Here is a 25,099-nt window from a genome sequence, read left to right on the forward strand (position 1 = left end):
AATTGATGATTTTAAAAAAAACAACCACCAGGTGGTATATCAGAGTTTTATTATGAATAATGCATATTAATTTGAAACTTGTGTAGACATTACATAAAATTATAAAAATTGCATTTATGAGTTATTTGGGAAATTAAAAGCCTGTATTGCCAGTGGCACTTACAAACCAAATGCTTTTTCTTTCAAATAGCACACGCCCACTTGCATGCATTTCTAAAAGCCTCATTTCCTAAAGCTGACAAAAAGCAGAAATGTCTCATGCATCGATCTGTCTGACCAACAATTGAGAATATACACGCATTACAAAACCAGAATAAAATGCAGCGAAGAGCCACAAGTGAGTTTTGTTAAGGATTTTAACTCTTTTAATTATAATTTTAATGACATTAGATACTTGTACTGTCTCACTATGTCTTGTCATTGATAAGTGTGTTTATAAAAGTAAAATCATTGTCTGTTACGTCTCGTGTGACCAAATATCAAATGCTAAGTAATGTTGGTATGAAAGAGACAGGATGATTTAGCTCCTCCAAAATATTCTTTATTAAAAAGTGCTGTGGTGATATCCGGGGTGGGGGGGTAACCTCCCCCAGTAATGAAAAAAAACCCCAATATTTATACCATTATCAATGGAAACATGTAAATTCTTCATACTGTAAACCCCCCCCCCCCCATCCAAATCTTTGCCCTTGGTGATATCATGGTACAATGGTGGCACTGAATAATTTAATGCATGTTCAAAATAAATGGAATGCTTTGGAATGTATGGTGATGCTTTGATACATAGCAAAGTACTATTTAATTACCATATTCATGTACAATTATATTTATATAGGTCTGGTATTATAAGGTATTTTAAAGATTACCAGTGTATTATTATAGTACACATCCAAAAGCAATGTTATTACCATGATACTTAGTTGTTGTATCCTTATTAACATATTCATGTGCCATTATATTCATGGAACCCCAAGGTAGTAACAGTCTGGTGGGAGGCAGAATAGAGCAATTCAAAAAGACCATAACAGTCATTAGGTTAATGACGTATATGGCTAATAAGGCTGATGATAAAGTGATTTAAAAGGGCAAAATGGTCCCCAGACTCTATGTCTCTACGCCATAAAATACAGACAGAGGGATTTAAATTTAGGTTAATAATTTGTGGCTCAAAGTTGTAATGCATACGTACAGATTGGCTCCACTGTTTCTTAATTCAACTGGATGATGATCGCGCGCCTCCGCCCATTGATCAGCAGCGCGCTTAAGGCTTCCTTTTGTCCGACTGGGCACCTCAGTGGAACACTCCATTCTGGAAAAGAAGGTAGTCCAGTGTGGTTATCGTCCCTAAAGTTTAACTTTTTACAAAAACCACCGCTTGTGTCGCGCCCAGTTTAAGCATATAAGTACATTGGCGCCAAAATATTTTGAAATTGATCGATGTAGCGCATAAAACGTTCAATCGACAGCGGTTGGGCGAAGCGAACTAACCCGCGTCCGTTGTTTTGGGAGTGGCGAAGAGCCCCTCAGTTCTCCCTGGCAGCTAGCGGAGAGATGGACGCGAGAACGCACGCGACGAGCACGCGGGAACGATTCCGCCGTTACGGGGAATCTGAGCACGTACGTGCTGCTTTATTTGGGTTTTCTGACTGAGGACGTTTGTTTATCTGATGTCAGTTCGTTTCTATGTGGGATTTCTGGAGTTTTTTGAGGAAGTGCTGGCCCCATCTTCCTCCCCCTCTTTCTCCTCCTCTTTTTTTGTATTTATCTGGGCTCTTTGGTCTAACGGCTCTCTTTACTCTGGGGTCGGGCGGTGTTTTTGCGCGAGCCAACAATAAAGATTATTAACACATTATTGCTAATTAAATCAGGATGTAAGGACAAGAGTTGATGTGGGAAGGAACTTTGGAAACGCATCCCGATCCAAACACGGATCCCCGCAGATACCACCCGCTTAAACTGGACATCGGGATGGTGGTAAGTCATGTTTCTGAATTAAAATCTGAACAATCAACCAATCTTAGTTTATTATTAAATGGTTTGCATGAACAGCCCATTTCAAGGCGACGCCACTGCCTATAGTTTCCTCCTACTGATTGAGTTACTTTTATTGATGCTGTTGTTGCCTTAGTTACAACATCAGCAAGACACTGCATCTGACAAACTGCTATTGTCCCTCATCTGATGTTGCCAGGAGGGTTCAGTGTTTTTGGGGATGGTTTGAGCCCCTCCCTGTCATCAGAGACCATTCCCACCCATCTTGCACTATTCCACTGGGAGCACAGCTTCTTTATTGGGTATAATTTCATTTAAACAGTGTTAGCTGCCATTGTAGCGTGCTCGCCATCATCAATAACCGTTCCGTTTGACAGGCATATTCATCTTCTATTGTTTTGCTTCCATCAAAGACACCACATTCATTAGCCCTCATCCGTACCTAACAAAGACTACATCCTCTGAAACGCCACACTTCTGAGTGTTCCAGGACGAAAGAGACAAGCTGGAAACAACATTTGCCATTCTTTGTAAGGTTTTTGAGTTGTCTAGTCTTTTATCACAGCACAGATATGATTACTGTTTGCACTCTGCATGGTGTGTTGCTTAAAAACAGTGGATATGCAGGTTCTCTTGGAGACTAACTAGCTGATAAACATGTTCAGTTTATTCAAGCATAAGGCTTGACTTCTTAGGAAGTGAGAGTGCTTAGTCAACATTGACTTAGAATAGTCATTGTTTGGAATAGACTTGACCTGTAGCTACATTTCTTTTTAATTCAGTTAGGTAAATTCTATGATTTCAACATGTTAAGGAAGAAGTATCCTCTGGAAATGTATGAGCCCAAAATTAAACAGACTTTCTTTTATGGGATGGTTACGTTCACTATCCACCATTTGTTTGGGGTTTCATAAGCTTTGATCATCTCCGTCACGTCACGTCTGGGACACTAGACAAAAGCTCAATTGGTCGTCTGTCTTGTTTAATCTCTTCTGTTTGCTTGAAGGGATCACCCACCCTAAAATGAGAATCCTACATCATTTAATCAACCTCATGTCGTTCCAAACCCCTATGACTTACTTTCTTTTGTGGAAAACAATAAAAGTTTTGAAGAATGTTCACGATAGTGGATGGGGTTCAGGGTTGGTCAAGCTCCAAAAAGGACAAGAAATGACCATAAAGCATCATAAAAGTTGTCTGTATGACTCATGCACTATATTCCAAGTCTTCTGAACTCATATGGTAGCTTTTGTGAGAAACGGACATAAAGAGTTTCTCACCCACATCCATCACATCGCTTCATAAGATATGGATTTAACTACTCACTTGCATTGTATGGACCTACAGAGCCAATATATTCTTCTAAATATCTTCATTTGTGTTCTCCAGAAGAAAGAAAGTCATACACATCTGGGATGGCATGAGGGTGAGTAAATGATGAGAGATTGTTCATTTTTGGATGAACTATCCCTTTGAGTAAAATAATGTGGCTTTATTTTTTAGTCAGTTTCTTAGTATAGCATAGCAAAGTGATGGTTCTTGAAGTAAGGTAGTAACTTATTGCGCACAATCTTTGCCAGGCATGAGATGCACCATTGTAGTACAGCAGTGGGTGTTCAAGGTGTTTAATTACCGCCACAGCATCCTGGTCTGGCATAGAGGGTGTGTAGGAACTTGGCAGTAATGTCTGGAAGTTCCTGGCTGGAAGATTTACGATGGATATTTGGGAGTCAGAGGGCTGTTCTTTTTCATTCTTTTGACTGTGTTGATTGGATTTTCTTGACACTGGCAATCATTTGGCAGCGAGTGTGGTAAAAATCAATACAGTTTGACTCTAATGAGGTCTAGAGTTACTTCTAGATCTTACTTGTGTAAGTAGAGCTTGGCACAGCCCACATGTATTTCAGCTTGCATAATTTACTCATGAATAATGAATTTGTACAGCGTAGGCTGTATTCCAAAATAAATCTACTTAATAAAGCTGCGGTATTACATGAAATATGTTATTAGTGAAAGCTGAACACTTTAATCTCTGAGGGTGTTTTTAGATTTCCTGTTTTAGTGGTATACCCAAAATTAAAGGCTTATAACGAAAAAAATAAAATTAAAAACCCAAGGTGGGTCAAGTGTTTGGTAACATTGTAAAGAAAACATTTCAATTTTTGAAATATAGATTATGATATATTCTGAGACTCTCAGCTAGGGGTGGGCGATATGACCAAAACCTTATATTACGATATGAGTAATTTTATATCACAATAACGATATATATCACCTAGTTTATATATATATATATATATATATATATATATATATATATATATATATATATATATATATATATATATATATATATATATATATTTATTAGGGGTGTAAATCGGACATTTCATCACGATACAATCTTGAATTGATTCTCTTGGCCTGCGATCCAATATTTGCAGATACTTCAAAGTCTGCCACGATACGATTCGATTCAGGGGCCTGCGATCGATATTCCAATATGATTTAATGAAGATAACCTTCATTGTGCGTTTGGCGCTTTAAACACGCTAAATATTCTTCTCATCTGACGCAAATGTTTCACACGCTGTCTCTGGAGCTCCGAAGTGCGCACCAATCCAGCAGGCTTTCCGATATCTGTGCTCCACAGTCAGGAGAGCTCTGAGCGGGATCACTCGTGCTACTCAATCAATTTTGACCCAGGAAAATCCTAAATGGAGAAAGAAATATGGGACGACTCCCAAACAGGTCAAGAAACTGAAGAGGAGCTTGTTATTAAAACAAGTGCAACATGGTGTACAGAGCATAAAAATATAATCTGCAAACTGTTTCGCACGACAATAATCACTCGTAATAGAAGCTATTATAGAAATAGAGCTGTTTTTCCACATCAAAATGAAGTATCCAAAATAATATTATAAAAGCCAAAAGATGAACTCCACATTAATTCGGTCATTCTTTTTTTTTTTTTTGTTTTGTTTTTTAAGAAGTGATATTTATTTGATATTTATTTTCTTCAAGAAGTGTTTATTTTCGTTGAATATTTTGTTATACTTATGTTTTATATTCTTTGACGCATTGCTTTGAGAAGATCTTAATTTTTTGAGCAAAGTTTATAATAATATTAATAATAATAATATTGGTCAACAACTGAAATAAACTGAAATGAGGCATACTGTTATATTTAGCATTTTGGTAAGATTGATTTTTGAAAACAAGTTGATTTTTTACTTTGACATTGTTTGCCTTTTTCCAAATAAAGAGGAGGTAGTTTTAATTTATAAAAGTATTTAATTTACTGACTGAAATTTAGGCATTACAATAAGGTTATTTAATATATAAACCAAATGTTCAATGCCGGAAAAACCCTGTCCATGTTTTTTTCAATTCTCTCAGTCTCACGTGAAGCCCTGCCCATTGATATATATAAGCCCATGCTGTGCACATGAATATTTACATATCGCGATATCCATGATATAGCAAAATCTCTATTGACTGACACCTTACATTGTCGCCACGATATATATCATCATAATTTATATATATTTTTTAATCATTTTATTTATTTATCACACATTATACATATACAGTGAAATTCTTTTTTTTTTTTTTTTCACATATCCCAGCTAAGCTGGGGTCAGAGTGCAGAGTCAGCCATGATACAGCATCCCTGGAGCAGATAGGGTTAAGGGCCTTGCTCAAAGGCCCAACAGTGGCATCTTGGCAGTGCTGGGGCTTGAACCCCCAACCTTCTAATCAGTAACCCAGAGCCTTAACCACTGAGCCACCACTGCTCATATTGCCCAGCCCTACTCTCAGCCTAAGAAACTGCTGAAAAATCAAAAAAACAATTGAGCCAAAATTTGACATTATATACCTCAGGGTGTAAATAAAGGCAGTTTTACACGGGACGCGATGGCTGGAAGGCTTTGCTTGTGATCTGGCCTCTTCACATTTGTACAGGCGTTTTCCATTCATACGAGAAGCGGTGCGAAAAGCGCCAGTAGAAGTGCAATAATGCCACCCTCTTCTTCAGCTCAGACACTATGAGGAGATTACTGTAAATATTGTATTTGTTTTCATGTAAGTGATTGCACTTAAATAAAATGCCATTTTTTTTTCATAAAATGTTTTATAACTATAAATATTGTAAAAAGCTACTTTTTATATTAATGTAAATTATTATATTAAGGCTAAACAATGTATTTGTAAAATATTGATGGTGTCTTGCCACCTGTCTCCACATTTGTTGCCCTTTTGGCTGCGCCTGCCGGCAGGCTTTTCCCCACCTCTCTAGGGCTGGGAAGGGAGACAAGGGGAGGGAAAAAGAAAACAAAAAAGGGGAGAGGGAAAGTGCAAGGCGGAGCGACAGTGAGAGAGAGAGAGGAGAGAGAGAAAAAAAACATGCTCGCTGGTTTCCCAGACACCCCGTCGCCTGGTCCTCGATCACTCCTCCACCCTCTGGCGGACGACAGCCGCTCCTCCCCGGGCGGACCAGAGCGAGTCCTCCGACCCCTGGCGGATGGAATGCCCCTCCGCATTTTGGCGGCCGGTAGGGAACTCCTCCGCCCCTGGCAGCGGCTCCACCGCTCCAGGCGTCCGGCAGCGAGCCCCTCCTCCCCTCGCGGATGTCGGCCGTTCCTCTGCGTCCAGGCGGTCGGCAGCAACTCCTCTGTCCCCCGGCAGATGACCGCGGCTGCTCATTTGGGTGGATGGCAGTGGCAAGGACTCCACGACAGCCCATCCCTCCTCCTTCCCGGGCTTTGGCACCAATGTAGCAGGTTCTAAGTCCTGGGCAAAGGAGGGGTCAGGAGACAGTGAACAGTTAAAGGTGAGTGTTTTATTGTTCTCACACAGTCTAGTGAAACTTAAACAAAAAAGGGCTTTTGTTTGCCAAACACACAACAGCTTCAGGCTCTGGTCTCTCTCGAACTGCCACATTCCGCCACATTTATCCCTCTCCTCAGCTGATTAGCCCAATTGGGGGCCGGGTGTGCGTAGTCACGGCCCGTCCCCGCCCTCCTCCTAGTCACAGTCTCCATGTTATTTTTGACTAAACAAAAGCTAAATGCCGTTTGATTGGTTGTGAATAAATTCAGGTCTGATTGATTGGTCAATGACAAGTGGCAGCTGCGGGAGAAAATATTTGTATCTTGCACGGTGTGCGCTGCAAGCAGTTGTGCACGACAAAGCGGCAGGATTCTCGTGAACGAGCTTGGAAAGCGGCGCCGCTTCGACTGCCACCTCAGTTTTGCCGCCTGTCGCCCCACTCTCATTGAAAATGAATAGGGAACCCGCGGTTACCGCGTTCCGTATAAATCCGCCTTAAGGTGGCTCTGAAAAACTACTTTTGTTTTGTTCCCAATCATGACAACTGTGATTTTGTGTTGATACAACAAAGCAATCAAAAGTTATAGCATTACAAAAATAATATATCCTAGTGTCCAAAAACGTATCCAAGTGTCCAAAACAAACAAATAAAACATAATAATTGTACATAAGAACTAATTACACATGCAAACACAACAAAGACTAAAGGTTTGCATGAATGAGGAAGGAATGAGATGTATTCTGCGCCATTTGAGTCATCATTGAGTCTGTGTCATGTACTTAGTGCCATCTCCTGGTGACCATATGTAACAATCACCAATCACATGTCTCTCTTAAGAAGTTTTTTCACCGCTCTGAACCCAATCTGATTGGTTTAGCATTCCATGACGCCACATCATTTCTGATGACGTCACATCATTTCTGATGACGTCATCTGATCCTGGAAAGCTAACGCAAGATATTAGATAATCGTTTGAAAGATAATCACCTTCTCTAAGTAATGATATGTGATATTTTATGTTATGTTTATATTTCGTGAAATTATAAGTGAAAATATGGCATATGAGGAAAACCTGTTTTCACATGAAACATAAATGTCAAAGACATTTAGCTATTAGCTTAGCTGTTACTCGCTATATTTTTGTCTGCGAGTAAAACAAATAGGCTTGTTGTATTTTACACTTTGAGAGCTTTCCAACATACGACACATGGCTATTTGATCAGGTTGAATGTTTTTACTGATTACAATATGTTCAGTGAATAAGTATTAATAAATTATCAAAACGGAACACTTCTGATTTGTCTGCAAATTTCAAAGCACTTGTTCAGTTTTGGTCATAATGCCTACATGCATTGTAAAGTAGAGCTTCTAAGCATTCGAACGATACCAATTTTGTGTTGGTCAAGATGGTAGTTAATTAATATTTTGAAAAAATAATAATAATTCTTGTGGACCCGCCGGCATTATGGAATAGTTCATCCAAAAATACACATTTTGTCATTATTTACTCACCCTCCAAACTCGTTCCAAAACTTGTATGCTGGAATATGCTGGAACACTTACTACAGTGCATGACTTGTAAGGCAATACATTTTAACGTTTGCATTACATAACCAACTACATTTACAAGCTTTTTCAAGTCGATATATGGAAAAGAGCTGTGTAAAGATTTTGTGTTCAATGGAAAAAAAATAACATCATACAGATTCGGAAGGACATGAGGGTGAGCAGCCTTAATAAACAGCTCCTTTAATCTCATTTAGGAACAGTTAGTTCTGTTAGAAAAACATTTCACTGTGTCCTGAAGTGTTTAGGCTATCTAACAGAAAAATAGCTATTCTTGGGTCTTTCACAAAGCAAAGGCCCATTTGGAGCCATAAATGAAGGATTAAAATAAGAAGCCTATCAATATGCAAATACAAACAGCCCCACATGGAGACATGAATAAAGCATCACATGTTCATAACCTCAGAGAACATGCTGCTTGCATCAGAGGCAGCTGTTATGCAACCTGCACCTCTCCATCCTTCACTGCCACTTGGGCTGCTGCAATTACATAAAGAACTCCTGTGAGAGAGAGAGAGAGAGAGAGAGAGAGAGAGGGTAGAGCTGTAAAATGCCCGCCAGTCTTCATTTTCATCATTATCTCGTCCGTTTCCTGTTTACTGCTTGAGCCATGTGTCTCTTCGACACGTCCCCTAACTGTTTTTTTTTTTCTCCTCGTATGAAAATGCTGGACATCGATCTAATTGACTGTTTTTCTATGTTTTTCAGTTGTACGCATTTTTTATCCCTTGAAGTTTAATATGTGAGGTTCCATGATTTAATTAAGTGAGGCTTCGCAGTCTGCTGTTGTATTGGTGGAAATGGCTAAAGAGATGCCGATTGTGGTTTTATCCTTAGGGGAAAAGTGATGCTTGTGCGTATTTCACCGCCACGTTTCAGCTGTTGAAATATTAAAGGGATAGTTCACCCAAAAATGAAAATTCCGTCATCATTGACTCACCCCTCATGTTGTTCCAAACCCATATGACTTACTTTTTGTTCAAAGGAAAAACAAAAGCAGATATCAGGCAGAATGTCAAGCTTCATAAAGGACTTAAAAAAGCACCATTTAAGGAATATTCTGGGTTCAATACAAGTTAAGTTTAATCGACAGCATTTGTGGCATAATGTTGATTACCACAAAAAATTATTTCGACGCGTCCGTCCTTTGTTTTATTTTTTATTTTTTATTAAAAGAAAAAACAGAAATCGAGGTTACAGTGAGGCACTTACAATGGAAGTGAATGGGGCTAATTTTTAGAGGGTTTAAAGGCAGAAATGTGAAATTTATAATTTTATAAAAGCACTTGCATTAATTCTTGTATTAAAACTTGTGCATTATTTGAGCTGTTAAGTTGTTTAAATAGTAATTTTTACAGTCATTGTAGGGTTTAGGGTTTGTTGACATTACATCGTCATGGCAACGAAGTTGCAAAATTGGCTATAACGTTACACAGAAAAGGTTAGTAAGCAATTTTATCAAGTTAACTCGCATATTGTTTAGGGATGTGCGCTACGACTAATTTGACTGTCGTTTAAACGGAAGTTTTGTAACCGACTAGTCTAAAGAGAAACCAACCTTCAGAAAACAGTTTAAAAAAAAACAATTTATGCGACCCATTTAAAATACTTAATCTATTCTAAATCCGATGCTAAATTCCACTAAAAAGGGGCATTTATCTGCGACGTGCTCGCCTTGAATTATGATCATTGTACATTAAATATAGAACATGACACGCATTCTCTGAATCAACATTAGCGAATATGTAATAGACATATTTATTGAAAACAATTGAATGAATAGTGCAGGATCAATGGAACAACCCTAATAGCCTGTTCTAAATGGAAATCACCAAGTAAACGTTACTTAACATATTAAAACGGCCAGGACATCGTTGAAAATAATTAACAGGTAGACTAAGCCAAATCTATGAGAGAGAAAAAAATGCACTGAAAAGTCACGCGTATTTCACACCGTGCAGTCGTGCATTAACCTTTGATCTAATATGACAGCTGTTCGGTAAAGAACGTTAACCAATAACAGTTACGATGTAAAAAAGAAAGAAAAAAGTAGCTATTGGATAGAAAAAAATAGGCCTGTGATATAGCCTACAATAAACCTAATGTATAATAAACATGACGTGCACACAGAATAAAATAAAGTTTAACCTGTTCAGCAGTCGGCACCTCGTTGAAAACAGCCTTCTTAATCAGCAGATTAAAAAAAAAAATGGCATACCTAGTCTAAAACTGTTATTTTCTAGGCTACTTAAAAGCAAACATTTTTTGATGAGTAAAATTAACCCGTCGACATGGTCTGGTGAAAGACGGGACTTGACTCACCTGAGGCAGCTATCCTGCACTTGAAAAAGCCCGCTCAGTGGAAGAATAACATCCAAGCATGCACAGATGTAAAGAAGACTCAAATGTGAAAACATCCATAGGGACTTTCAAACATTTGGAAAGCCGATTCCCACACCACCGAAGTGATTTCCTAACTATTTTGCTGAGTTTGCTTGTCTAGCGAGAGGACATTTTCCTGCGTGTGCCGCGAGTGAGAGAGGGAAGAAGCACGTGAAATGAAACTTTGTATCTGCTCCAGATATCCTCTTTTTTTTTAAATAATATTTGTATTATTAATTCTATTTAAAATATGTAACATTAATATGACAGTAATTTAAGTGCAGCCTCTGTACAAATATAAAGCCAAACGTAAATGTGTAAAAAGAATGATCAGTTTAATGGGGGGAAATATTAACCGACTAGTAATTCCAGTGTCGACGAGCAGCATCAGAACCGTTTAGTCAACTAGTCGACTAGTCTCGCACATCCCTAATATTGTTTATGTTTTGTGACTATACTTTTTTCAAAAGTATTTTAATGTTTACTGATTGGCCCCCATTTACTTCCATTGTATGTGCCTCACTGTAACACAGATTTTATCTTTTTATAAAGAAAAGGAGGGGCAAGTCAAAATAATTTTTGTGTGGTAATGTTATGCCACAAATGCTGTCAGTTGAGCTTAACTTGTATTAACTAGTATATTCCTTTAAAGTAGTCCATAGGACTTGGGTGCTGTATCATTTCTGAAGCCATAAAATAGCTTTATTGCAGGAATGGGCACAAGTGTATGTTGTGTTATTCACTGAAACAAGGTTTGATTTGCATAAAAATAAATTATTTTACGGGGTGTGTTATATTTCTGTGCCCGTGCTTATTTCATGGACTATTCCTGTGCAGACGCAGCTGTGCCAGTGACCTCTTTCCCAGACTTGGATACGAGCTCAGATGCCCTTGGCACTGATGCCCCTGGCACTGATGCTCTTGGGATAAATGACAGCAGAGTCACAGTTCAACCTCTAGAATCGTCCTGCCCTGTCAGTCCTCATTTTCTCACAGGCCAAGCATCTTTCTCCATCTCTGTGTGTAAAGTCTCGTTCTCAAACACACCTTTAGATTTTCTCGCAGGACACCAAAGATTTTGTTTAGACATAAAGGTATTAAAGACCATGTCTATGTTTAGAATGGAATACTAGTTTACTATTTAGTGAATACTGAATAAATATAGTAGGCCTATTAATGTTTTAAATTGTAGTATGCTACACTGTGCTCTCTCAGCCAAATGATAGTGAGAATAAGGCACTTTTCAATGCAAAAATAACAAAAGTATTATGTAATATAATTAATTAATTATTATTTCTTTATCACTAATAAATACTTTTAGAAGTAATATAACATAAGGAAGTATACCCTCTCTCTCTCTGCTCATGTGGTGCTATGTTTTATTTTCTTCAGTGTGCTTATGTTGTGGTTTAGCCTTTCACCTAGCTGCTGAAAGCTGAGGTATGATTCATGTCTTTGTGGTCTAAATCTTTGACACAGAGGAAAGAGCAAAATTTTTGGCTTTTCTCACAGCCTATGTACTCTATAGTCTCTTACAACTCAGTCTTAAGAGTTAACCTCATGCGTTGCCAAGACAACGTGTTACCTATCGAGTCAAAGTGGTTCATCGGCTCTTGCTTTCAGCATCGAGCAGATTTACATTCTTCGCTACACTTCATTTGTCTGTGTTTTATTTTGAATGAATGAAGTAAGAGTACTAAAGCAGCCGCAGGTCCTGTAAAAGCAGCTGCTTTGAACTCGTGCCAAAGGAAACTCTGTGCCAAGCCAACACAAATGGCCTGTGCCCACCCCCACCACTTCTTTTGACACTTGCATATTCTCACGATAGATACATCAGTATAAGCCGTTCTTTGTGCCTGCCAATGTGGTAACTTATGAGGGTAATAATGTTTAATAAACCGTTAAAGTGGTAATATTATACCGTAAAAATATTCCCTGAGTATGTCTTCTTGTAATGTTTAAGATTAGATTTTTATTTATTTATTTATTTATTTATTTTTATTACAGACTTTTCCAAATTTTTGGTTTACTTTTTTTGTTAGTTCTTCAGGTGTTGAGGAGTGATAGTATCTGTCCCAGTTTTTCTCCAGTTGTTTTGCTTCAGGACCCAGATTTTAAATTTGACATCATGCGACCCAACATAGTACCACAACAAGTTGTGTAATGCATGTGAACAAGTTATATTTTTTTTCCCCCACCTTGCTTAGATTTGTTGATGGTTTCAAGGATGAGGGCATGTCACACAACCAGTCTATGTTGGCATTAGGCTGGGCGATACAAAAATGCAAGCTTGATATATTTTCAGCCTGTTGACAATGCGTGTTTTGTATCACGATATGTATGTATTTGCCCCAAAATGGTTTTAAAAAAGTTTATTTTTTTATCAGAGGAACTATCATTTCAATCAAACAGCCATTGTAGCTGAGTAGATTCATAATGTTTAATGCAAGATGTAAAAATCTAGTTACAAGTAATGATGTAATGAAATGTAGTCACTTTTTTTTTGGGCTATATGCTGTGATGCAACAATACATAATCATAAAAAGCTATATTTACCTTCATATATTTTACTAAAACTTTATTTATTTAATTTGCAAATTAACTGGGTGTGAAAACCATAGATATCTATACGTAAATACCTTATTAGCAGCTGTTTGTATGGACCACGGTACATCAGCATGTCTGCCATATTGGATAGGTCAAGAGCCGTCTGTCAACATATGAATGTAAACTGACCGATATGGTCTGCAAAAGACTATTGTCTTTTCCAGACAACTTTCAGAATATCTGATCTTCCATAAACATTGGGCAATATTTTAGATGGTAAAAAAAATCCTGACTTCACTTCTAAAACAGTTTTTTCCCCCGTAGCAAACTGCAAATAAAGTCTTCTACAAATAAACTGGTGGCCAAAAGTTTTGAATAACGTACAGGTTTTGCAGTTCCGGACGGAAATTGGCATTCAACTGATCACAAAGTATAGTCAGGACATTACTGATGTAAAAAACAGCACAATCACTATTTGAAATAGTCATTTTTGATCAAATCTAGACAGGCCCCATTTCCAGCAGCCATCACTCCAACACCTTATCCTTGAGTAATCATGCTAAATTGCTAATTTGGTACTAGAAAATCACTTGCCATTATATCAAACACTGCTGAAAGCTATTTGGTTCGTTAAATGAAGCTTAACATTGTCTTTGTGTTTGTTTTTGTTACCACAGTATGCAATAGACTGGCATGCCTTAAGGTCAATATTAGAAAAAAAAAATGGCAAAAAAGAAACGGCTTTATCTAGAAACGAGTCAGTCAATCATTGTTTTGAGGAATGAAGGCTATACAATGCTTGAAGATTTCATCCAAAGGTGTACACTACAGTCTTCAAAGACAAAAGACAACTGGCTCTAACAAGGACAGAAAGAGATGTGGAAGGCCAGATGTACAACTAAACAAGAGGATAAGTACATCAGAGTCTCTAGTTTGAGAAATAGACGCCTCACATGTCCTCAGCTGACAGCTTCATTGAATTCTACCCGCTAAACACCAGTTTCATGTACAACAGTAAAGAGAAGACTCAGGGGTGCAGGCCTTATGGGAAGAATTGCAAAGAAAAAGCCACTTTTGAAACAGAAAAACAAAAAGAAAAGGTTAGAGTGGGCAAAGAAACACAGACATTGGACAACAGATAATTGGAAAAGAGTGTTATGAATCTTAACCCCATTGAGCTTTTGTGGGATCAGCTAGACTGTAAGGTGCGTGAGAAGTGCCCGACAAGACAGCCACATCTATGGCAAGTGCTACAGGAAGCGTGGGGTGAAATGTCACCTGAGTATCTGGACAAACTGACAGCTAGAATGCCAAGGATCTGCAAAGCTGTCTTTGCTGCACGTGGATGATTTTTTGATTAGAACTCTTTGAAGTAGTTTAAGAAGTTCTGATATTTTTTTTCATATTGTAAGAGTAATTTTTCCACGTTATTAATGTTCTGACTATACATTGTGATCAGTTGAATGCCGCTTTGGTGAATAAAAGTACCAATTTCTTTCCATAAGAGCAAAATCTGTACAGTATTCCAAACTTTTGGCCGCCAGTGTATATCATGGCAAACATACTGAAAATTAGCATCCAGTCAGTCAGTATATTACATGATGAACTGTTTCCACACAAATGCAGTTGATGCAGCGGTCTGAGGTTGTTGTTATCTATTCACTTACATTCAAACAGGTCTCCTTGTTGACCATTCCAAGATGGTGTCGTGGTTGATGTATCCGAACCAGCCGAATGACGCATCTATGTATATCTATGGTGGAAACTACAACTTCACTCACTTATTTTTTTGGAAACCCATCAAGTTGAATGTTCAATACTGAATTATGAATTTGGAACAGTCGTCACCAGTTCATTCTAAAGCGCACACAGACTAGGTATTTATTTATGTATTTAATAAATTGCGCAGCCCTATAAGGATTGTGAAATTAGACACGCACTCTGTGAATCTAAATGGGCAAAAAATAAATACTTTACAATCATCTTGATGTTCATAATATTGCCTGAATTTTATATTGTCAGCAAAATCATTGTAATTAATATATTGTGTATATTCTGTGTATTGCACCGCCATAGTTGGCATCTAATTTTTGTAGCTTCTTCCAAGTAACAGATGGATTTCCCTTTTAAAGTTAATAAGCATGATTATAGAGATCGTTTTTAATTGTTTTTTTCCTTGCTGTGCATGACACTGTCAGAATAGGCCTGCCAAGTACTTTTGAGTCATAAGCCACCAGTTTAGAACCACTGGTCTATCCTCTGAGCTTCCTCACTGTGACTGGCCAAGTTACATAGTACCAAATAAGCATTGTTGACATGTAAATGTCCTTTGACAACCTAAGCTTTAGTGTTAATACAATCTGCCTTGGTGTCTCTCTCGGTTTTTCTCACTGTTTTACTCTGCTACTGTCACTTCTAGACTTAAATATGCACAGACTTGCTCATGCAAACAGTCCAACGCTTTGTCTGACTACTCTCCTGGCCTCTCTCCATCATTTCCTCATCTTTTTGTCCCCCCCGTCTGTCACGAGGTCCCAGCTGGGATGCAGAGAGAGTGTTTAGTATGCCAGCAGCTCTTCTGAGCCTTTCCTGATTCCCCATAGAAAGCAGGAAAGAACATTCGTCCAGCTTGTAGAGGGTGGGGGAACTGTGGGAGCAGAGTTTCTAAGATCAGCTCTAGGAATGTCTATGATTCAATTGACCTTGCTTTTACCCAATCCACAGTTGTCCCTTGTCGTCCCAGACACATGAGTTGTGCCCCATGCTTGTGTCTGAGGGGTGTGTAGATTTTAGAGCGAATGTCTTTACTGGGCAGGACTCAGCAGTAAAAAAATTTCCTTCTGGCCCGGTTGGCCCGTTAGTTCAGATTTGTGCTTGCCCTGTCAATATTTTCATTGACCCTTAAATGAAATGATTCATTTTATTTTTAGCAACTTGGAAATAGTTGGAAATGTATACAGTATGTTATGTCTATGTTTATGTACAGTAACTCCTTGACAATGCATTGACATACTCTTTCTGGAAAACAATGGCATGCAGTGATTGATTTATAATTTTCTTAAAAGGAAGTTTAATAAAAAACAAGGAACACTAAATAATGCATTAATTTATTTTCTTCCAATTTGCAATGATAGCTGGAGATTCATATAGGCCAAAATGTAAAGTACATCCATGACAATTCAAAACACATTTTTCCTGGATAACAATGGCATAGGCTACATAGTTTTTTCCAAATTCCTTTTTATTTTTTCCCAGATTCTGTGTTTTCCATTTTATTTTCTCTGAATTCCGTGTTTTAAAGTTAAATGACATTTTATCAAAAAACAAAAACTCTCTAATCAGATTAATTCATGGAATTTTAATCAAATTAAAACAGAACAATTACTTTTCAGCATGCAATTGTATTGTTTTTTTAAATTAAAAAATCTATACTGATCCTCACACAATCCAATACCCAGTTTTTATTATTATTATTATAATTATTATTATACTCTTATTACTCTTGCTTGAGATATTGCTTGAATATAATGTAATTATTATTGATATATTATTATTATCATTATTATTACTACTACTACATTGAATATGACATTTGACTATACAGAAGTAATATACGTATTCTGTCGCATTTTTTTTTATTTCATGCGTCTTGTTAAATAGAACCTTTTATTTTGTTGTTTTGGCAAAATATTTTTGATGGCTTCCTTTCTCAGTTCCAGAAAAGCAGTCCGCTATATGGGCAAATGTGCATATTAAATTGCAAAAGGCTATGATTTAATTAAATGAATATATAGTCTGCATGTGCTATTCTTAAGCTCTTTGTCATTAATGCAAATACAGAGCGCACGTGATGTTAATGATGCTGTTAGCAGCGGCTTATCACATTCACTTACTGTTGAAGCACATGCAGACTGTACACCTCAGCCTTTTGTGGTTTAATCCCCACACTAGGGCATATCACGATTTTAATTTGATTAATTGTACATTTATAAATTAATTTCATCCCACGTTTTATAGTTAATTACGTTTGTATGACTGGATTCCACGATTCCATTAGTGTTTTCTGCAACACGGAAATCATAGGGCCCTAGCTACAGTGATTTGTTTTAATTTTCAGTAACCCAAACACAATTCCCAATTTTAATTAAACCTCATTTATGTTAGCAAATTAGATAACTTTACCTTGGTAAAGGTACATCATTTGCAATAACAATGTTCAACTTGTCACAGAAACCAAGTGTTTTAAAGGCTTAGTTCACCAAAAATCATCTCACCCTTTATTACAAACCAAACATTTACCCATTGCATCTTTATTCCATACAGTAAAAGTGAATGAGGATGCCATTCTCCCTAATATCGTTTGTGCTCCACCAAAGAAAGTCATATGGGTTTGGAACAACATGAGGGTGAGGAAACAATGATAGAATTTTCATTTTGGATGAACTGTCCCTTTAAGGTGAAAAGTGTAACATCAAACAGAGTGACAGAATTAATGATTTTTAAACAGGTTTCCCGAACACTCCCGCCATCTTACATTGGATGAGCAAACAGATAGTCCCACCCCAAACTCACACCATTTGTTGAGCAAACATTGCTGTGATGGGCTGGTCTGGATGTTTTGATAACACTGTGGCGCTTACACTTTTTTTTTTTTTTGTTTTTTTTTTTTTTTGATAAATCAAAGTAAAAAATTACTTTCTTATAGTTGTCTCTACATATTAAGCTGGGATAGAAGATAGTATTTTACCATCAAAAAATTACATGTATCAAAAAATAAAAACCCATTTACATGATCAACAAATGTAAGATTGGCCTGAAACACTCTCACAGACCATCTTTATTGATGAGCCCTGACTGGGTGAGCATTCAGCACTTGCAGGAACCAATGTAGATAGTGGTAGGTCTATGAATGAGGTCCTTTAGAGAGCTGGGGGTTGGGTGGGATCTTGAAGAAGGGACTGAGGAAGGAGTAGGGGGGTCCAGGGGCCTTTAGAAGCCATGGGTGAATGGGAAGGCCATGGCTGCTTTGTTCTGGCTAGAGGTCGAAAGGCCGTGGGGAAGAGTGGAACAAAACAGAAATTTACAGGACTGCATGAGGTGATGGTGGGAGTGGAAACTTTCTTATGGCCATAAATGGCAGGGCAAGAATGAAAAACAAGAACCTTCGGGACATTTTTGTCTTTTTCATTTTAGTTTATTTCGATCATTTTGGCTGTGGTAATGCCAACGGCATACATTTTGCCAAAGGTGTGTATTTTTATATAATACATCTATAATATACTGTGTACACAAAATAGTTACACTCAGAACCTTCAGGACAAAAATTTCCCCATTGAAACCCATTAAAACAATGCAAAACCCATGCAATATTTGATCCCCGTGCCATTAAAGCATAAAATCATGAATTCTATTATATTATGCTTTCATTCCGGAGCCCTGGCTTCAAAATTAACATTTTTAATATTTTCCACCAGATGGCACCATTTTTCTCATGTTTAACCTATGGAGCAAATACATGCTTTTTTCCTATTTTCTGTTTGCTGTATTATAGAGCACTGCAGGCCAATTGAATAAAGGATGCAACTAAAATTGTGTGGGTGTGTCGGTATGGATGTCAGAGTGTGTTTTGTATGTGTGTATTGAGAAATGTGTGTAAAAAAAACAAAAAAACAACAGTGGCATTATTTAAACAAACTGGAATTCAAAGGGTTAAAATCCTGAAAATGAATGAATATTTGGTAGTTATAATCAGGGCTTATGTTGGTTAAAATAAAAAAAAAAAAAAAAAAAAAAAAAAAATATATATATATATATATATATATATATATATATATATATATATATAATATTATTATGGCAGTTTTGCACCGCCCAAGTTGGCACCGTGGACATTTTTGTCCTAGAAGGACCTCTGAGTAACTTTTTTTTATTGACGCACAAGGGTTAAAATAGTGGCTCTTAACTGTAGATGTGAAAATCTATGTTTAGAGCTGTTCAGTCATGACGTCAATTTGTAGGCCAATCCAGAAGGCTAATTCACCATGGATTCCCTTGAGAATTTACATGGGGTTTTTAGAATAATGGTTTTCAATTTATAATTGGTGAAATAAGGTCTGTGATTATTCTCATAATATTCAATAAATCAATAATTTTTTTGTTAATCAAAGGCAGTACAACAAATAGCCTAACATGAAGTATAAAAACATGATAGTTGATACATTTTCCATGTTACAGTAATGAATTGGAATCGGAATTGGGTGGGAAATGTGCTTAGTTTTCCTGTAAGTAATGTGACATTCCTGAAATACTGTTAACATTGTTAATATTTCAAAACTCATAGAAAATATGAATAAGCAATTAAAGACAAAATTAAAAGGATTAGATCTATTTCGTTCTACATATAATCACCCATAAATCAATGTTAGCTGGTGATGTTGGACTATCAGAATCAGAAAGAGCTTTATTGCCAAGTATGCTTCCACATACAAGGAGATTTTCTTGGTGACAGAAGCTTCCAGTGCACAAACAATACAACAACAAAAAAACTCCTGTTATGGATCGTGAACAAGCAGAGGAGATACACTGGAGGCATTGCATTAATAATGATAATGATGATGATGATAAAGTTAGCCCGTGATCTACCAATTGCTGTCGAAAGTTAATGAATGGTGTCAGTTAGTCTACACGCTAACTGCAATACATGTCAGGAATTTTTCCCCTTTTTCTCCCAATTTGGAATGCCCAATTCCCAATGAGCTTTTAAGTCCTCGTGGTCGCGTAGTGATTCGCCTCAGCCCGGGTGGCGGAGGACGAATCCCAGTTGCCTCCTCGTCTGAGATCGTCAACCCGCACATCTTATCACGTGGCTTGTTGAGCACGTTGCCACGGAGACATAGCACGTGTGGAGGCTTCACGCCATCCACCGCGGCAACCACGCTCAACTCACCACGCGCCCCACCGAGAACGAACCACATTATAGCGACCATGAGGAGGTTACCCCATGTGACTCTACCCTCCCTAGCAACCGGGCCAATTTAGTTGCTTAGGAGACCTGGCTGGAGTCACTCAGCACACCCTGGGATTCGAACTAGTGAACTAGTGAACTCCAGGGGTGGTAGCCAGCATCTTTACTACTGAGCTAATACATGGCAGGATTAATCTTTTCTGTGTTTTTGAATTTGAGGAACATCCTGTCTTATATTTGTTCAATGTTAACCAAGGCACATTTCAGTCTTGCATCTGTTCTAATTGTATTTGCTTGATGAGAAAATAAGCCATTTTCTGTAGCATATAGAGGACTCACCTGAGTTGTTCTACATTTGAACATATTCTGTTTTCCTATTAAGGAGGCAGTGTCCCTGTTTTTCATGTTTTAAATTACACCTTACTGGAATTGGTTAGTCTGGGCTTTCTCTAATATGGCATCTGCTCATAATCCGGTCTTCTGCAGGTTTTTCTTCCCATGATTTTGGGAAAAAGCTGCTTAGTCTTGGAGGTTTGGAGGTGGGGTTTGAGTGGTGACTCTTCAAGACAATTGACAATAGCCTCTATAGCATCTTCTGCTTGAGTGACTTAATGGCTGCTGTCCTATTGTGTTGTTTTGAGGTCAGATCCAGGACACCTGCTGTGAGCAACATTGACTGTGAAACAATAATCGTAATGGCCAGTTCCAGTTTGATGACATCTGAGGGTCATGTTTTGAAGTCATTAGTGCTGTTACCACTATCAACCTGTCCAAACCCATTCTGTTTACCTGCAGTTTATCCTTCATCACTGTGTGTAAAGGAGAATGGATACAGCTTGTACGTATGGTGTAAAAATGCATCTTATCTGTTGAATTCCATGCTGATTAATGTTGATTTAACATGTTGTTGATTGATATTAATCGATATATGTTAAGTTAATAATCAATATGAAGTTAATATCATAATTATATCCATACACTGTATATATCCTAATAACACTATTTTCTTTACAAGAGTCAAAAATCTTGACATTTTATATTTTTTACTAAAATGTGGGGGTGGGACAGACGTAGAGGCCTCACTCAAAATTTAATGAAATTCCAGGTGTAATTTATTGTGCAACCAAATTACAAATTATGTCGATTAGGTCCTATCTGTGAACTGTTGTCGTTAATTTGTTGCCTATAACCAAATCCAAAAATGGTTCCAAAAGCTACTATCGGCTGTGATTAATCAGCAAAAACTATAAACCGGTCAACCTCTAATTAAAACTATTGTATTACACTCATATTCTCAAGTCGCAAGACAAAGAGGGAGTTTAGTAATAGGTGTATTGACACTCTTTAGGAAATGTAAATAAGGAAACATAAATAATAATTACTTACATTTTTTCAATATTCACACTGTCGCTTAATTTTTTTATTGCTTACAAAAGCAAAATCATCACAAATATAGCATAAAAATGTGATATGTTGGCTAGCCCTATTTATGAATCTCAAATCAAACCGAATTATGACCATCGCATCATTTTGTAAAGAATCTTAATTGGATTTAATCATTTTTGGCACAAATATTGACATCCTTGTTTGTAAGGTCAGTTGGCACAGTAGTGTTGTGTGTACGTGTGCGAAATTCGTAACTGCGCTACTCTCAGGATCTGACAGGCCAGATAGACGGCAGGAGGCAGTGACAATAGTGTGTGTCTGTGTGTGTGTGTTTGTGACCTATTTTATTCAGTGCACCTAAAGGCATGATAAAGACTTCTGTGTTTCTTGGCATGGTCATTACTAGCAAGACCACATACACGCACACAAACACTGTGTGATACTTGCGCAAGCACAGCCAGTGCTGTTACTATAGAGACGCTGCCCACATGATGGTAGAGACTTTGACAGCACGACTTTGCTATAATGAGCCTCTCTCTTGCTCTCTTTCTTGTCTATATCAGCACAATTCGGCCGCTTCTAAATGACAGCTGACAACTGTAACCGGGACAACTGCTAGCAGTGTTACTATGGTGACCCATAGCCATCTACCTTTCAAGGCAAGTCAGTCCACACGGCGACCATCTTTAGAACGCTCCTGGGCATCTTTTCTTTTAATGAATACAAGCAGCATAAAAGTACAGCTCCTGTCTACTTGAATTGGGAAAGACTGAAATTTCCAAAGCAGATGGTCAAGATTAAGATCAAAGAACATATTTCAAATCAGCAGTTAAATGGGACAACAATGGTATCATTTTTGTGCATTGTTAGTTAAGATCATGCAAAAAAAAATAAAATTGACTGGTCTAGCTTATGCGCATCAGCATTCTTGAGTTGACTGACATGCGATGTTTGTTTCTAAAAGATTATTTGCTCTTTTACCAGTAAAGCAGGACTTCATTTTCTATGTCCGCATTCCAATTTCTCCCAATGATTATAATACCAGTGCTCTGTGTCCAGCTAAACTCTGCATTTACTATTTCCATGCAGTATCATATTTATATACAATGGTATTTACATGGTACTGAAAATGTCAGTTACATCAATGAATACCATGGTAATACTGCAATGGTTGTGTCTCTCCCCCCCCCACACACACAACAGCCTGGCCAAGTAAAGGGGCAATATTACATTTTTACATAAAACTAAATTTCATAAACATACTTTAAGCAAGTACGTATAAGCAGATATGGTTGGACATGCTGAACGTGCATTTCTGTGGAGGTAACAAACCTCAGTACTCAAGGGGGTGATAGTTTCCTTTTAAAAGTCTGTGACATTAATCTGGATGTGTTATTATTCAAGTTACTATAAATATATTTATTTTAACTTCCTTGCTCAGCAATATTCTCTTCAAACCAGGGACTACGGTTGAAATTTAGCTTCAAGCTAATACTGTTACTATATATATATATATAAATTAAGTAATTAGCGGGTTGACACATTTCGGAACGCAGCAATGCACAAAATCCAGCTTGCGAAGCTTGAAGTGTTTGAGGTCATTTACTTGTGTAGAGTATGTTTTGTCCTGCTAACAGTTGTAGTTAAGTAAGTTCCATTTTGTGCATAACACAAAATCTCACATTATGTACGTACAATGGGCTGCACACTTGCAATGCGTTGGCCAACATTCACGTCTATGTTTGTGGACTTAAAGTTTGTTTCTGGGCTAAAAATCTTTTTTAGGTGGCTGAACATCACACGGGCCAAAAATCCTCCCTACAAAAACACAAGCCATTCCTACATCACTTGTTGCCATGGTTGCAGAATACTCCCCATACCAGAGAATTCCTGGCTGGAGGTCTCATGGCCTCTTTGGCCCAATCCCTCTATATGTTTACTGCTGTCTGCAGGACAGCTTTATATAAGACTCTCCTTGTGTTCACTGATTATTTTGTTTCATTCACATGTCAATAAAAGACTTAAAAACGTTTGTGCCGGCATCTTTGTTATTTCTCTTGTTTTTCATTTCATTGGCCAGAATGTGCTCCCTCGATTTATTAGCCTCTGCAATATAGTGGTCGACCACTACAAACAACTGGAAATGGCATAAAAATGTACTGGTCAAAAGGTGTGAAACCCTGGGTTTATTTTGAAACTATTTGGTCAACCATGAGCCTTGTGCATCCAAACTTAGAACTTGCTCTCTGACTAGCTCATTCATGCATTTCCATAATCCTCATATGTGTATTTAACCTAGTGTTTAGGCTATGGCAGGCCCTTCTCTGTGCATGAGATCATAACTCAGACTCATGGCTGACATTAAATGGCCTTTATTCTCCTTTTCTGTGTCAAGTGTCAGGACCCCAGTGGGTTCGGAAATGCGCCATGTTTGTGAGAGCGATGACCCTGGCAGACATGTCCGGTAAGTACCTCTACGCAGCCAAACGCACCACACGCACAGGGTGGGATCAACTCTGATTCCATTTAAACTAATTTAAGATTGAACATTGCATTAAGACCTTTGGTACAGATACAATTTGCTGAATCACAGGGTTTGAACCCATCCCTGCCTGGACCTCTGTTTATGTGCATATAGTTTTGGCCTAATTCTTTTTGTCTTGTGTTGTTTATGTGTGCATGCTTTGCGATATGTGTGCATATTTTTTACCTTGTCTTTAATGTTCACATTGTACGATTTTGGCCTTGAATTTTGCCGTCTGGGACTAGATTTCTCTTGTAAGGCAAAAGCGGCAGTCATTGATCACTTGGTGTGACATGTTCACTGTCGGTCGATTAATTGCCTTCGTGAGCAATCTTAGCCTCCGATGAAGATAAAATACCCAGTCAGCACTATCAGTTTGGACGACTGGGAGCAAAGTCTTGGCTACGTGTATTGTACAGTTTTGACAAATGGTGTGTTCAAGTCCTCATGGGAAGTTTGTACTTACAAGGTCGGAAATCGTAAATACGATGTGATAGTCGTTCAATTGATTTTAGTTGGAAAGAACTGACTAGTTTTACAATTTCATATTTCTTTCACTCTTTCACTTACAAGCGAAGGCAGGAAGTTTTTTAGCACCCATGCAACAAAATGAAGAGCAAAGCCATGCGTTATGTTTGTAGTTAATGCTTTACATATTTTATCATTCTTGTGCTGCCACATATAATGATGGGAAATGTAGTTTTGTTGTATGTGCTTGTCATTGAATAAATCAGCTAAATGACTCATTTTTGGCAAGTTTTATTTTTATTCTTCATTAAAAGTACAAAACATGCATACAAACTAAACTGCACACTCAAAATCCTCAAGTAAAACTAAATTATTACCAGTAACAATTTGCTTCAGCCATGATTCTTAAATCAACACGCCCCCAACTCGGAAAGTC

General features: G+C 37.7%; 1 protein-coding gene across 1 annotated transcript in view; it reads left to right on the forward strand.

Moving 5' to 3' along the window:
- Nucleotides 1-120: 120 nt before the first annotated feature.
- Nucleotides 121-25,099, forward strand: part of arhgap33 (Rho GTPase activating protein 33) — a 65,710-nt gene continuing 40,731 nt past the window's right edge. Inside the window, exons 1-2 of the mRNA XM_051721713.1 lie at nucleotides 121-337; nucleotides 24,067-24,135. Coding sequence (XP_051577673.1) covers nucleotides 319-337; nucleotides 24,067-24,135 — 88 coding nt within the window. The 5' untranslated portion in view covers nucleotides 121-318. The remainder of the gene's footprint in view (nucleotides 338-24,066; nucleotides 24,136-25,099) is intronic.

Source organism: Myxocyprinus asiaticus, chromosome 16 (assembly GCF_019703515.2).
Source record: "Myxocyprinus asiaticus isolate MX2 ecotype Aquarium Trade chromosome 16, UBuf_Myxa_2, whole genome shotgun sequence".
Lineage (NCBI taxonomy): Eukaryota > Metazoa > Chordata > Actinopteri > Cypriniformes > Catostomidae > Myxocyprinus > Myxocyprinus asiaticus.